The sequence below is a fragment of the Perca flavescens genome, chromosome 7, assembly GCF_004354835.1.
Source record: "Perca flavescens isolate YP-PL-M2 chromosome 7, PFLA_1.0, whole genome shotgun sequence".
Taxonomy (NCBI): domain Eukaryota; kingdom Metazoa; phylum Chordata; class Actinopteri; order Perciformes; family Percidae; genus Perca; species Perca flavescens.
In genome coordinates this window covers 21,085,865-21,100,052 of record NC_041337.1, presented here as the reverse complement: position 1 = coordinate 21,100,052, position 14,188 = coordinate 21,085,865, and the positions used below count along the sequence as shown (strand labels likewise).

The 14,188-nt window shown below is 39.1% G+C and overlaps 2 protein-coding genes across 3 annotated transcripts; one reads left to right on the top strand and one right to left on the bottom strand.

The window, feature by feature from the left end:
* Positions 1 to 619: 619 nt before the first annotated feature.
* On the bottom strand, positions 620 to 4,814 carry traf3ip3 (TRAF3 interacting protein 3). 2 transcript variants are annotated; one of them, XM_028583414.1, is made up of 8 exons: positions 4,359 to 4,814; positions 4,041 to 4,112; positions 3,685 to 3,825; positions 3,401 to 3,538; positions 3,183 to 3,318; positions 2,941 to 3,086; positions 1,679 to 1,795; positions 620 to 1,449 (listed from the first exon to the last, which is right to left on the bottom strand). In XM_028583414.1, exons 3-8 carry the CDS (start codon positions 3,784 to 3,786, stop codon positions 1,249 to 1,251), a joined length of 840 nt encoding a protein of 279 aa, XP_028439215.1. In that variant the 5' UTR covers positions 3,787 to 3,825; positions 4,041 to 4,112; positions 4,359 to 4,814; the 3' UTR covers positions 620 to 1,248. The 2 variants fall into 2 exon arrangements, with proteins under 2 accessions (XP_028439215.1, XP_028439214.1); XM_028583413.1 differs by lacking the exon at positions 4,359 to 4,814 and having other exon boundaries at positions 4,041 to 4,334.
* On the top strand, positions 4,792 to 13,196 carry atp5pb (ATP synthase peripheral stalk-membrane subunit b). The gene is made up of 8 exons (XM_028583412.1): positions 4,792 to 4,988; positions 8,169 to 8,305; positions 9,139 to 9,175; positions 9,300 to 9,445; positions 9,973 to 10,136; positions 10,317 to 10,442; positions 11,435 to 11,614; positions 12,933 to 13,196. The coding sequence occupies exons 1-8, from the start codon at positions 4,807 to 4,809 to the stop codon at positions 13,008 to 13,010; spliced, it is 1,050 nt and encodes a 349-aa protein (XP_028439213.1). The 5' UTR covers positions 4,792 to 4,806; the 3' UTR covers positions 13,011 to 13,196.
* The last annotated feature ends 992 nt before the right edge of the window (positions 13,197 to 14,188 follow it).

The window sequence follows — 14,188 nt, the reverse complement described above, 5'->3', positions numbered from 1 at the left end:
TATAAAAAAAGGCTTAAATAATTTCATTTTAATTTAATTGTATATCTGTCTTATTTTTGGTATTGTTGCTGTTATAATTTAAAATTCAATAAAAACAGATGAAATAAAGACAAATGTAGTATTTATTAGTAGGATAACCCCTTAAGATGAATCATCTCATTTTCAAGGGGGTCCTTAAATCTTCTATAGTAGCTCTGCTCATGAAATATATTGCAAATGATTAAACTATAAGTCAGTATTGATACACTTGACAAAAGCTTATCTTGTTTATATGCAATAACAAACATTTTATGCACTGGTGAAATGTGATGAAATACATTTATTCAAATACTGTATTTATGTACAATTTTATATTTTTATATAGTAGTAGTATATATATAGTATTTGTAACTTTACTGATAATACTTGTTACTTAGGTACGTTTTGAAATGCAGAATCTTTACTTTTAATTGTGTATTGTCAGTGTAGTAGTAGTATTGCTACTTTTACTCAAGTAAAGGATCTAAATTCGTCTTCCAATACTTGTGACTACACAAATGTCAATTATTGCTTGTTTACTTACAGTATAGAAAGTAGTTGAAGCAGGTCTCCTAAAAACAACAGTCTGTGGCTCAGGCAGTTAGTTTCTCTTGAACACCTTTTTACTTTTATAAATTACAATATATTGATATGGAAAAGTTAGGAATTTTTAAGACAGTGTAGGAGTCATACAGACTTTAGGTAAGTATGGCTGAGTCCAGTGGTACAAGTAGGATGAGATCTTATCCAGAGGGGAGTAAATGTTGGTCGGTGGATGATGATTTGTTTAAGATGCACAAGGATAAAACAAAGAAGCTCTCCACTCTGACCAACTTAAGTGAAGTCCCTTCTTTACAATGTCTTCACTATGGAGATCTCACGTATCTTCCATTAAACTTAATGCACCATTAACTCCAGACTCTAACTAATGACACTTTATTTGATTTCAACTCACCAACATTAGAAATCTTTTTCAAGGAAACTACACAAACAGTACCATTTTTTTATAATCACTATTTCTTTATATCTTATCATGTAAAACATGATTGTTTCTGGAAGTGTTCACTTGTATTTGAACTTTCTGCAAACATCCTACACATGTCAACACAACATTTTCACACACACTTTGAGTTCCAAGTCTAAAACTGAATGAAATACAAAAATATCAACAAACTACATCCTAGAAAAGCTACAAAACAACAAAAATTATGTTCCTGAGCAGTGACATTATCATATCGGTCTAAAACAGCCTGAGTGTTGAGGAGAGGCCATGTCCATGAGATAGTCTTCAATGCGTGTTTCTATGTCTGAGTACAGGTCTTCAACTTGCTCCCTGAAAGGAGGATGCCACAGCCACAACATGGCAACCCCTGCCACAGCAAGGAGAAGAAGGAAGAACACACACATCTTCCACCAGGAGCCACACTGCGTCTAAATAAAGAGGGAGGAAATGTCAAAGTTATATATAGTACTGTACATATAAGCAGGTAATCATAGTCATTGTTGCTGATGTTGTGTCGTAGCTGATTTGGTCACTGCAGCAAAACTGAAGCAAAATAAATTGGTATAGAAAATGTGACAATGACAATGTAAGGGCAAATCAGAGCATTGTGTTTAGCAAGGACACACACACACACACACACACACACACACAGCTCACCGGTCTCTTGCGGCGGTGGCTGAGTTGCCGGAGCTCGTCCCTGCACTGCGACAGCCGGGCCTGGCTGGACTGACACTCCTGCTCCATGGCATGCAGCTCCGTCTGCAGCTCCTTGCACTGTGTGCGCGCACGCACGCACGCACGCACGCACGCACGCACACACACACACACACACACACACACACACACACACACACACACACACACACACACACACACACACACACAATGCAGGTGATTTTTAGATATGTGTGTAAAGCCAGAGATGGCAAAATGTACCTTTATCTCTAAAATGTTTTCCATGAAATAGGGAATATATATAATATGAAATGTTTTTTTTATTATTATTTTTGGGGTATTTTAGGCCTTTATTTGTATAGGACTTCTGAAGACATGAAAAGGGAGAGAGGGAGGAATGACAGCAGTCAAGGAGTAAACCTCTATATATGGGCACCTGCTCTACCAGGTGAGCTACCCAGGTACCCAAGAGCTAAAATTCTTGACTTGAAGAAGTTTCTGGAGACTTTAATGATTTATGTAGAAGCATTTAATGTATCTCGATTGAAGAGAAGTAGGATTAAGCAGTACAATTTAACCACAGGGTAGCGTCATGGAGTGCCATCCCAACTCTGAGGATTTCTGCCCTTTCAATGTGTATCTCATGCTGGAGGTGTTCATTTTAGCTGTTTAACAAATACAAGCTTCCTCTAACCTTCGGTGCAAACAAAGATATTACTGGTGCTGTAAACACATATGCTTACCTAAATCATGAACCCAAGATGTATGTGTGTGTGTGTGTGTGTGTGTGTGTGTGTGTGTGTGTGTGTGTGTGTGTGTGTGTGTGTGTGTGTGTGTGTGTGTGTGTGTGTGTGTGTGTGTGTGGCATTATCTAATTCCGGGGACCTTGGGAGACAGACACACTGGCCCAAGCATTTTGTTACGTATCATACAGCTGCTCAGTCTCCTTCAACTCTGAAGACCCAGAGTTAACCTACGGCCTGGCCTACAAGTGTTTATAAAATTAACATGTTGGGCTTTAACCTGTGACTTGAATGTGACCTAGTCTACCAATAGTCTCTATTTAGCAGCATGAGTGTGTAAGCTGAAAACCATAAATCATTTTTAATAGTTTTAACACATTAGTGAAGCTTAGCTTTATGTGAAAGACTTAACTGTAATTGTCACCAGTGTTGCAGTTTGAAAGCAAACAAAACACAAAGCTTGTGAATGTGCTGCAGTACACTGTGATATTTCTACTTTACCTCTCTCTCTTTGAGTTGGAGTTTCTCCTGAGTGTGACGGAGCTGCTCCTCCACCTGAGAGTCCCTTCTTGCCGTCAGTTGCGGCTCTGCTTCCTCTGATGTCAGACGCCCCTGCATCATTAAGTCCTGGCTCTCATTGCTGCAATCTAGGAAACAGAAAGCAGTTTAAATAAAGGATCCATGTTGTATTTGAAATGTTACAAAGATAATAACAACATGACTCTGAGGTCTAAGTGTCTTGCCTCTGAGATTCTGGATTTCCTCTCTTAAACTCTGGTTGTCCTCTTCCAGAACACAAATGTTGTACTGTAGCTCCTTCTTCTCTTGCCTCAATGAAACCACCTCCTCCCTCAGCTCGGCCTCTCTGCCTCTGGACAGCTGCACAGGACACAAATGTTTTTCACAACCATTTACATTGAATCTTCTGGCCATCCACGTGGTCCAACTGTCTATACTGTACCTCCACGTGGCTGTGCAGCTGTTGCAGCTGGTCATTACTGAGGTGTTGGTTCTCCCTAAGCTGTCCAGAGCTCAGCTTCATCTGCTCACAAAGGCTCTGCCACCTCTGTGCCTCTGCCTTTGCTGTAATTAGCGCTTCCTGCTGGCAAAAAAAATATAAAGTACCTTAGAAATCCAGCTGCAATATGTCAACAGAACACATTTATCACCAGAAAACTGAAATAAGTTAGTGACATCAATGTGTCTTTCAGCATAGTCAAAAGTTAGTTAAAAGCTATATTTGACCTGCATTGTCGCAGCTTTGCTGAGCGCTTCAGTTTTCTCCTGTGTGACCTTCTGCAGGGCGGCCAGGACCCTCTCCTCATACACCAGTTTCTGCTTCTCCATCTGTATCACAAGCTTCTTCACTCCATCCTTGGGAAACTTCTATAAGGACACAACACTGCTGAGTTAAACCTACAGACACCTACCGGGTGGGAAGCAAATCAAAACCACAAAGGAGACACACTGCACCATCGCTGCATGACAGAGTGAAAATGTAAAGCAAGTTGGCTGTTTGACAAAATGTCCGGGTTGTTTCATAGAAATAATATTTAAAAGAAAAACATTAAAAACACTTTACCACCAGCTGCTTTTCTTACCTGCAGGCAGACTTGCAGCTGCGCCTCCAGAGCCTTGATCTTGTTTCTCAGCAGGTCTTCACTGCAACGAGCCTGTGTGGGTTAGAAAGGAAATGACTGGCTGTCATGCTGTAACCTGCAGATGGAAAATGAATGGTTCATCTACCAGAATCTGTGACAGCATGTTCTTTCACTGTCTGTGCTCACTGGTGCACAATGGAAACTTGCAGCATAAGTGAGCCTGAAGAAAGATCACAATGTCTGCGCGTTCTGCAGCACCACACTGCTATGTAGTGTGAAAAAATATATAAGATAACAAGTTGCCTGAGAATGACATACCTGAGTGAGAAAGAAAAAGCATAAATTATTTAAACTATTTAAATTTAAAAAAATCAACAAAACAAAAAGGGAAACACCAATATTTCCCCTCCATTCATTACAGCCAGAGTAGCCAAAAGAGAGCTAATGAGGATGCATAGAACCTATAATATCTGCTGACTGTTACGCCCTTCCTGTAGAAGTATGACAGCTTGCACTCGTCCTATGCAGTATAGGCTAGAGCGGAAGCAGGAAGCTCCAAACCACAGACAGCACAGGCCTTCCTGAGGTAGCAGCTGCCAATACACTGCTGTGCACACAACTGTGACAAAGACATTTTCAGTGTAATATCAACCAGGGAACCAAAGAAATAACATGCCCTTATAAACAAGAGATATGTGTTTGGTATTTGGAGACTGTAACTGTGAAACACTGGCGGTGTGCTCAATGATAGCCTGTGTGCATACTGATGGAGAGTCTTACCATCCATATTTTGTTGGAGGAGTTCATGAGGTTTGACGTGCTCTCCTGGAGAGCTGCCAGCTTCTTCTTCACGGCCTCCTCTCTCCACAGGGCCTCCTGGCAGAAAACACAGCAGATGAGAGAGAGCTACAACAACATGCAAATACTAAGCCAGCATCTTCTCTTCAGGTTTTAACCTTATATTTAAATTATGGTCACCACATCAGTTATCTCATGTAGGCTAGTCCGTAAAAATAAAACTAATATTTTTCTATTTTTGTCCTAAAACATTGAAAGGCAGGCAATTAATGTCACACAGTATGGTGTTTACTGTAGCTACAGGAGATATAAACAAACTACAGAAGAGTCATTCAGTCAAACCTATTTCAGTTACTGTAAGTTAAATCAAGCTAGCATTAGCCACCATTAGCTAACCTTCCAGGCCATATAGTAGCTTCAAACAAACTATCTGTTGCTTATTAACAGCCACTGTAGCCACAAGTGACAAGTATTGGATGATAGTAAATGATAAAATGTAGTGTTACAGAAGCACAAGAAAGGAAAAGTCACAAACTTATTTCAGTAATGTCAGTTCGCTAACATTAGCCACCATAAGTCAGCAAAAGCTACAGGTCATACCAGAACAAATGAGGCTGTATCAGTGTGTTTAACAGAGAAAGGGTAAGTTATATAGATGAATTTAAGTTCTCATTTATTATAAGAAGAATGTTATTTAATCTGTCAAAGTGACTTAAAGAACACACCAACAGCAGGATTACTTAAGGAAATAATAGTTTACCTGCAAGTAGTCAGTTAACTTCTGAAGATCCTATTATGTGAGAGAAAATGTACATTAAAAACAGTTACATTTCATTAAATCTTATATTTTTTTCTAATATGCAATTTAGATTTAAAACCCCAGTGAATAAAGCAACAGTTTGAAACTTACTGACTCCTTGACAGTGACAAGACCAGACCTGCACAGAAGAAAATATCTCATTATAGAAATATAAAACACTGATCACAGCTGCATCTGACATCAAATCTGAGATTTAAATTTAGCTCACTCTGTTTGCACACTGGTCTCTTGCAGTATCTTTTTTTGTAGAATATTTTCAGTTTGAATGGAGAGTTTCTGGTGAATCTTTTCTTTTTGGATGAATGTTTTGATGCTTGACTTTTGAGCTTTGAGAAAAAAGTAAAAAAACAAAAACAAAAAACAGCATTATAAGTATGAAAAATAATTTGACAGTCTCTGGTCAAAATGTTATGCAACTAGGCAAGTTATTTACCATTCATACTATTCTCTCTTTTATCTGAGCTTTTCATCCTGTGCTGGTTTGATTCCTTCATCGCGTGTGTGGAGGTAGATGCTTGCTTTCTTGCATGGCCTTTCTCTTGTCTCATCAGTGTTGCCTGTTCTGACCATAATGAAGCCTGAGGAAATGAGGAGCGAGAAGAAGATGCAGTTGTTATTCCCTGTGGACCTGGAAAGATGAAAAATACAATAATACTAACGCCAAAGTATATTTACCCAGTTGCTGGTGCTTGGACCTTCACTTATGCTGCTATTTGGTGTTAAAATCATCATTGGATGCCTCCCGTTAGCTGTGGGAGTATTTTGAATATTTGTATGCAATGCCTCTGACTTGCTGATTGAACTGTGATGTTTCATTGAAAATGTCTTTGGTGAAGGTTTTCTCCTGGAAGAATAGTTTGTAGTATTACAACCACACGGCTCTGGGCTCACTGATCTCCTCCTCAGAAACTCAAGATGCCTCTTTTCCTTCAGTTCATTTTTTATCAGTCTTGTGTCAAACTCTCTCGTAGGGCTGCGACATGATGTCACGTTGTTACGTCCTCGCAGGTGTTCATGTTTTTCTGCTCTGATGTCCACTAATTGGTCAAAGTGTTTCACTGGGGAGCGCTGTATTCCAGTGATTGCCAGGGTGTCCATGGCAGCTCCTCTGGCTGTTACCGTGCCTCGAGCCTACAGCGAAAATGTATCAGGAGATTGATTATAACTATTTCTAATGATGAAATATATAGTATGTAATCAATTGATTTGGAAAATAAACACAATTTATTGATGTGTATGAAATGTTATAGTTAGCTGAAAAATATGAAGTGAAGCAGGTGCAGATATAGACTGTATATTTAAAACATATATCTGTATATAACAGTTCAGTTTTATTTTTTCATTTTCATAGAAAACACTATGTTTGAAATATGCCCTAAAACATGGGTGGTATAAATTTGTATTTCTCAAACACTTCTCCTGATAGTTTAATGTCTAGAGACTTTTACCTAAACAAAGGAAAATAATGTATAATAAAATAAAGCAAAATGCAAAGCCTTAACAGTATATTTTAAATTTAGGATGCTCTGTGATCGCACAGAAATGCATTTTCTTTGTGAACCATGTGGATCAGTTGTAATAGAATCAGCAGTAGTAGTAGCAGCTTATATAGTAGTACTTTTAGTAGTAGTAATTGTACATGCAATGTAGAAGTTGCAGTGGTTGTATTTTTGTTGCATTTTGTCAGAAAGCTCCTTTAACACTGAGTATCAGAGTTGTCAAAGACAGACTATAGGCCCTGGCAAGTGTTGATTGAGGCTGTGGAGGGAAGATAATGCAAAGACAAAATGTTGCTTAATAAGCAGAAATCCATGATAGATCTTACCTACAACGCCATCTCGTTCAGTAGGAAAAAGTCTTCATGAGGTGAAGTCATCCATTTTCTCACTCTTCTCAATAGTGTGCGGGGTTTTTGTCTTTCACATGTAGCTGTTTCTGTTGAGCATATTTTTTACAGGAAGTGAAGTGAACCACAGCGTCATATGTTCCTCTATCTCACCAGCCACTCGCATCAAACTGATGCCATACACGGGTGGGCCCCAAGATTACACACAGACCCAGACAGGCTGGGATAAAACACACCACATGGGAGAGAGCTGTGCAGAGTGTGTGGTTGCCTCTTGGAAATTTTCATTTTTCATTAAAATGGGTTAAATACTCTGATCTGATGAAGCAGTAAATGACATCAGCTTCATCATTTGCTGGTGGTGTTTATGCCTGTGTACCCGTATATGTTATTTGCATTAAACTGACTATATTACTATATGTTAGCCTATATTTTACTTGGTGTAAGTTTTGATTAAAGTCTTGAGTATTTTCAAGATTAATTAACCCAAAACACTGGATCTTAGCATCATGTTTAACCTTAAAAGCTCTCCATTAGTATCTTCTTCATTACCTCAATTAATCCCAATTCAACGTCAGGACAGTGACAAATTATATCTTTGCGTAAAGCGCCATCTAGTGGTTGCTTCCAAAACTAGAACTACTCTACTCTCGCGATGTTTCAGGAGGATATCTCGTGTTTCCGCCAGCCTTGTGGCTCTTTGCAGAAGGGCACGAAGAGGCCGAGACAAGGGTGCCCTGTGTAGCAAGAACTCGACACTTCATCCTTCAAACATGTTGTCCAGGCTCGTTATTGTGTCAGGTATGCATTCATTTCGCTTTTAATAATTAATAAAACTCACCCAGCTCTGGCATAACCAAACTGTCAAGCAGGAGAAATAAAAGTTAATTTGAAGCTGAAGGGTAAAGTGAAGGCCGCACATGAATGAGAGACATGCTAATGCTAGCTTTAAGTAGCAAGCATAGCTACAAGCAAGGTATACGCTCCGAAACTGTAGCTAGTCTATTGCGTATATATTTTATGGCAACATTTTTTGGTGACACCGTTGAGTGTTGCATTTCATGTTTTTCTAGAAGACATAATTACGTCTAAGTTAGAGGACGATAGCTTTCGGTAGCAAACCAAAACTACTTTAGCTAGCGTTAGCTCTACACTCCTGTAAATGTCACCTTTTGACAGCAAGTATTGGTCGGTTTTGTGCTATTTACGTTTGTAGTAAGGATAAACTCCACTGGCTTCACATTGCAAAACCAAAAGTGTTTGGTTTTTATTTTAATGCTTTCTCAAGTTGTTCATTTGAAGCCAGCGTAATTGCTGCCAGGCATTTATATTAAATATTATTATGCTATCATAAGGTATTGAAATGGCCTCATCCTCTAACGATTAACAGGGTTTCTGTTGACTTTTGTTATTGTACTGACTTTTGTCATAAACACTTCGTTGCCAATTTATTAGTTCCACTTCGCTAATACATCAGTCCTGCAATAAATCCAACCTTCATGAAGGTTATATTGGTAAACTTTTAATTAAGACAGGTTTATAATCAACAGATTAAACATAAATGAAATCCTTCATACACACAAGCATTAGGTAGGTGCAGCCCTGAATTTACATCTATTCTCCTCTATTTGCAGCCAGTGGCCTGAAAAGCAGCGGTCCCCTTGGAGCTGGGTATGCGTCTTTAGAAATTGTTTTATTTACTATATTTGTTTCTAACATGATGATACATTTTAGCAACAAGTAATATAAAGCCTATATCCTAAATATAAGTTATTAATAATGTTGTCTCCCACAGTCTGGTCCAGGCGTCTCGCTCCCTGCACACATCGTCCCAGAGTCTGGCCCCAGTGCCACCTCTGCCAGAGAAGGGAGGCAAAGTCCGTCATGGCATCTTCCCAGAGGAGATTTTCCAGCTCCTGTACCCCAAAACTGGAGTGACAGGTCAGTAGCCAGAAGCAAGATTCAACTTTCGGGGTAGGGCTGCAGTTATCGATTTTTTTTTTAGTAGTTGAGTATTCTACCAGTTATTCCGTTGATAATTTAATGAGTCCTCTCAAATCTTTCATTACATTACATGTCATTTAGCTGACGTGTTTATCCAAAGCGACTTACAATTGCTACATATGTCAGAGGTCGCACGCCTTTGGAGCAACTAGGGGTTAAGTATCTTGCTTAGGGACACATTGGTTGATGTATTGCAGTGGGACTTTAAATAGTCATAGTATATGCAAGATACGAATACTTAGTCCCACATATAATTTGATAAAATCTGACAGTAACACATTGTGTGTGCACTCCTACTGTGCAATGCATATGAATATATGTATGGGTTATTTTTGGTGTTTTTAAATGCTATAATGCTTTGTATCATTGAATTTTAAATTGTCATAAAAAAAAAGCTGCTGCATGAACACCATTTCATTTACAATTAAAGAAATCTACATTTTTCTTTTCCTCTTCCTCACTAGGACCCTACATGCTGGGCACTGGCCTCCTCCTCTACATGCTTTCCAAGGAAATCTATGTCATCAACCATGAGACCTTTGCTGCCGCCTCAATCGGCGCCGTCATCATCTATGGTGTCAAGAAATTTGGTCCAAGTGTTGCAGCTTTTGCTGACAAACTGAATGAGGTAGGCTGGCAACCATACAGATTTGCATTTTCATCTTTTCTTTTTCTGGTTAATAAATGGATACTTTAAGATTTCAGATTAAAGTGTTTGTTGTTAAAGCACTGTTCAAAAATCATTGGTCCTCTCTTTTGTGCACAACTGTTGCAAGCACCCCTGTGATCCTGTTCTGTCTGTTTGTAGGAGAAAGTGGCCAAGGCTCAGGAGGTGAAGGACCTCGCCATGGCCAGCCTGGCTCAGGCTATTGAGGATGAGAAGAAGGAACAGTGGAGAGCAGAGGGAAGATCAATGCTCTTCGATGCTAAGAGGGTAAGCAGCAAAAACTGACTTTCCAATATATTAATTGTTCATAATGTAGTGCTTCATATTTACACAACAATCCATATTGATTGCTGGAAGCTGCCCAGCATCATTATGTGATCTCTGACATTTATCGACCTCTGCTGGCAACAAGTAGAAATTGCAACAACATCATAGATTGGCCAAAGAAACCTGCAACGGCTACTGAATGAATGTGTGGAGCTGCAATACTAGGAGAAAAATAAATTACTATCTTCCAAAATAAGAGTCCATAAATAAAATAAGAGTCATAAATAGGGTTGGGCATCGAGAACCGATTCCTAATCGGAATCGTTTAAAAAATTACGATTCCATCAGAATTGTTTCTTTATTGGAATTGTTTGGAATCGTTTGGAGGATTTGGTTTCAAATCTGATCATGGGTTCCAAATTTATTATGCGCAAGTTTTGGTTTCCGTAGCAGCCAGGCACTTGTTGTGTTGCAGCCATGGAGCACAGTAAGCGGAGCTCTAGTGTGGCTGTATTTTGCATTGTAAAAGCTGTAAAACTGCAACCCACTTATGAATCAAAATAAAACTTTCTTCTTATTTGTGAAATAAGCATGTGACCCGTTTCAACTCCACCCCTCAGAGAATCGGAATCGAGAATCGATAAGAACCGGAATCGAAAGGAAGAATCGGAATTGGAATCAGAATCGTTAAAATCTAAATGATGCCCATCCCTAGTCATAAATAAAGGTCATTACAGTCAACAGTGATGACACACCAGCCAGCTGTCTCAATGAATTACAGTGATACATTTGCTTCTCTTTATATAGTTTCAGTCTTTTTAAAAATATACAACTAATTAAAAATATGGAACTTCATTGTGAAGAAATTTATTTATTTTCCTAAAATAATATGGAAGATACATTAAATGCCAACAGTTTTAGCAACACAAGTGTAGACTAAATATTTTGAATGTGGTTAACAAGGACTGCATGGACTCTTCTTTTCCTCTCAGAACAATGTGGCCATGCTGTTGGAGACCAACTACAGAGAGAGGCTACACATGGTGACCAATGAGGTGAAGAGGCGCTTGGACTACCAGGTGGCCCTGCAGAATCTCCACATCCGGATGGAGCAGGAGCACATGGTCAACTGGGTGGAGAAGAGTGTCATCGGCAGCATCACTCCTCAGCAGGTCGGTCTTTTTGTGTCAAAACTGTCTGATGCCTCAAGCTAGATGATGTTTCTTAGTTTGGATGTTATTGTATGTGAAAAGAGTGTATACTGCTGCATTAGTTTTTAGGGAAATTAAGTTAGCAATTTTACATCCTCTGCTTAATTTAATAAACAATTTAGATAAGTGCCATGTTGTTTTCATGCTCGACAATTTCATTGTCATGCCTGGATATCAAGTAGAGCAGTAGTGGTAGTGTGCACATCCCCACTGGTGAGGTGCAGGGAAAAAGGGGCTGGATACAACTTAAAAGAATGGGGTGCCCGCACTCTAATTCTCCCATTGTGCTGCAACTGCTGGGTCTTCCTCAGACCCAGCAGGGTCGAAACGTTGCAGCACAATAAACGTATGGGAGAATTAGTAGAGTGTGGGCACCTCATTCTTTTAAGACCTGGATATCAAACCTCAATACTTTTTTGTAAACTCCTGTAGGATAAACTGGGCTAACAAAACAAAAAATAGTTTTCTGACAAAATGATAAAAATCAGAATGATAACATAGAAAAGTAACGCACACCAAGGGTTGTATTGAGGTGCTGATCACTGGAAGTAGACTTGAAAGTAGTGAAAAGGGTGACACACTCTGGCTCCATATGCATTTCTCTTTTTGTTTTTATTCAGCGGACATTCTGGCCCTCAGGCCTTCTCCAAAATCTACAATCTAAGTCAGACACATGCACTGATATTAATGTTCTTTAAGCCACACCCTAGTCACACATCAGATTGTGGTTAGATCATGTTCCACCTTTTTAGGGTGAGAAAAATCAAGAAGCCTTCAGCAAATTACTACATCAAACAAGAGCTGCAGCCAATCACATTACTTCAAATAAAATGACAAGAGCCACTGTTTCATACCATATATGGAGATGTTAATGTTCTAAAAAATGTAAATGTTAAAAAATACATAGATATTGAAAATTATAGATGTATTGCAAATGTTAATTAGCTCTAGAAGAACATAATTAACAACATAAGTAGAAGTACCTTACAGAAAACTCTAAATAATCTATATTTAATCCATGAGGTGACAGGGTTCTTAAAGAAGAAGAATTACAATGATAACATTATTTTTATTGTGAATATGTTATTAGGGTTTTCTAAATGAATTGTATCCCCTGTTCTTACTGTGTTGTACAAATATCTCTCTCTCTCTCTCTCTCTCTCTCTCTCTCTCTCTCTCTCTCTCTCTCCCCCCTCCCTCCCCCCTCCCTCCCTCCCTCCCTCCAAAAACAAGTGACACTTCAGGGCTTCACATCTGTGTGTTTTGTTTCTCTTTTTAGGAGAAAGAGAGCATCGCCAAGTGCATCACAGACCTGAAGGTTCTGGCCAAGGCCACTCAGGCCAGAGCTACAGCCTAAATTGTCAAGTCTTCAGAGAAGACTTCTCTAATCCCCAACTCATGGTCCCAAGAAGAGACATTCACTTTTATTTACAGAATAAACTATTTCTTCTTTAAAGCTTGTCTCTGTCAATATGTCATGGGTGTGTACAGTATTTACACGTCAGCTGATAGTGAAATAAATGGTTCTCTTATCCATCTTCAACTGGCTAGTTTGTGTTTTTCCACTTCAAGCATATGCTTATGTATTTTGTCAGTGATGTTGGGTGTGAATGCGGAACATATTTACCGTCCCCGCCATTTTTATAGCCATAATAGATTACGCTTGAGCTAGATAATTGTAAAAAAAAAAAAAAAAGCATTTTCTAGAGCTCTTAAGACCTTTGCTCACTCTGGAGGAGATACTGTGAAGCATTCAAAACCTTTGGACTCATAACGAGCCACAGATACATTGCCTTTCACCATACCTCAAATGACAAATCGGGCCAAGCCTCTTGATCCGTCACTCCCGTCAGACTGCACTTTGATCCCGGTCCCTACAAGCAGGAAGTCAAGGAAATTTTCTCGGTAGTCTGTGTGAGGAGCAGATGCTTTCTGCTATTTATTTAAAAAATAATAAAAGGGGAAGGATGACACCGGAGCAGAGCTGGCATTAACAGGTAATGAATACATTATGTAAAGGTGATTTGATTAGAAGTTCTAATGAAGGAGGTGAATAAATGTTGACTAACGGTGGCATTACATCTTCTTCAGAAATGGAAATGTTTGTCTTGCAGAAAGTGGGTTGTTGACAGGAACCCTACATTCAACGGGGAGGTATGTGACATGGATTTCAACTATAATGTGTGTACTTGGGATTACATCTTGTTGATGAATTGGAGCAGGTGTTTGTCAAATTTGTGTCTGCTTCAAAATACACTTCATTGATCTATAATTTGTTCTGGTGAACTCTCCAGGACGGATTAATCATTGCTGAAGTTGCATTCTTTGTGCTTTATATTTGCTTCTGCTTGCATTTTAGTTAGTATTAAAGCAAAACTATGCACCTTTTGTAGCCATGTGACAATCACAAGATACTGGTAAATGGTTAAATGTAGTGTTACCACAATCTATCTAAAATGTTCTAACACTAGCTGCAACCGCCACCATCAAATACGGGTCATACCAGACCAGGAGGGACGGTAGCGGTGTGCTGTG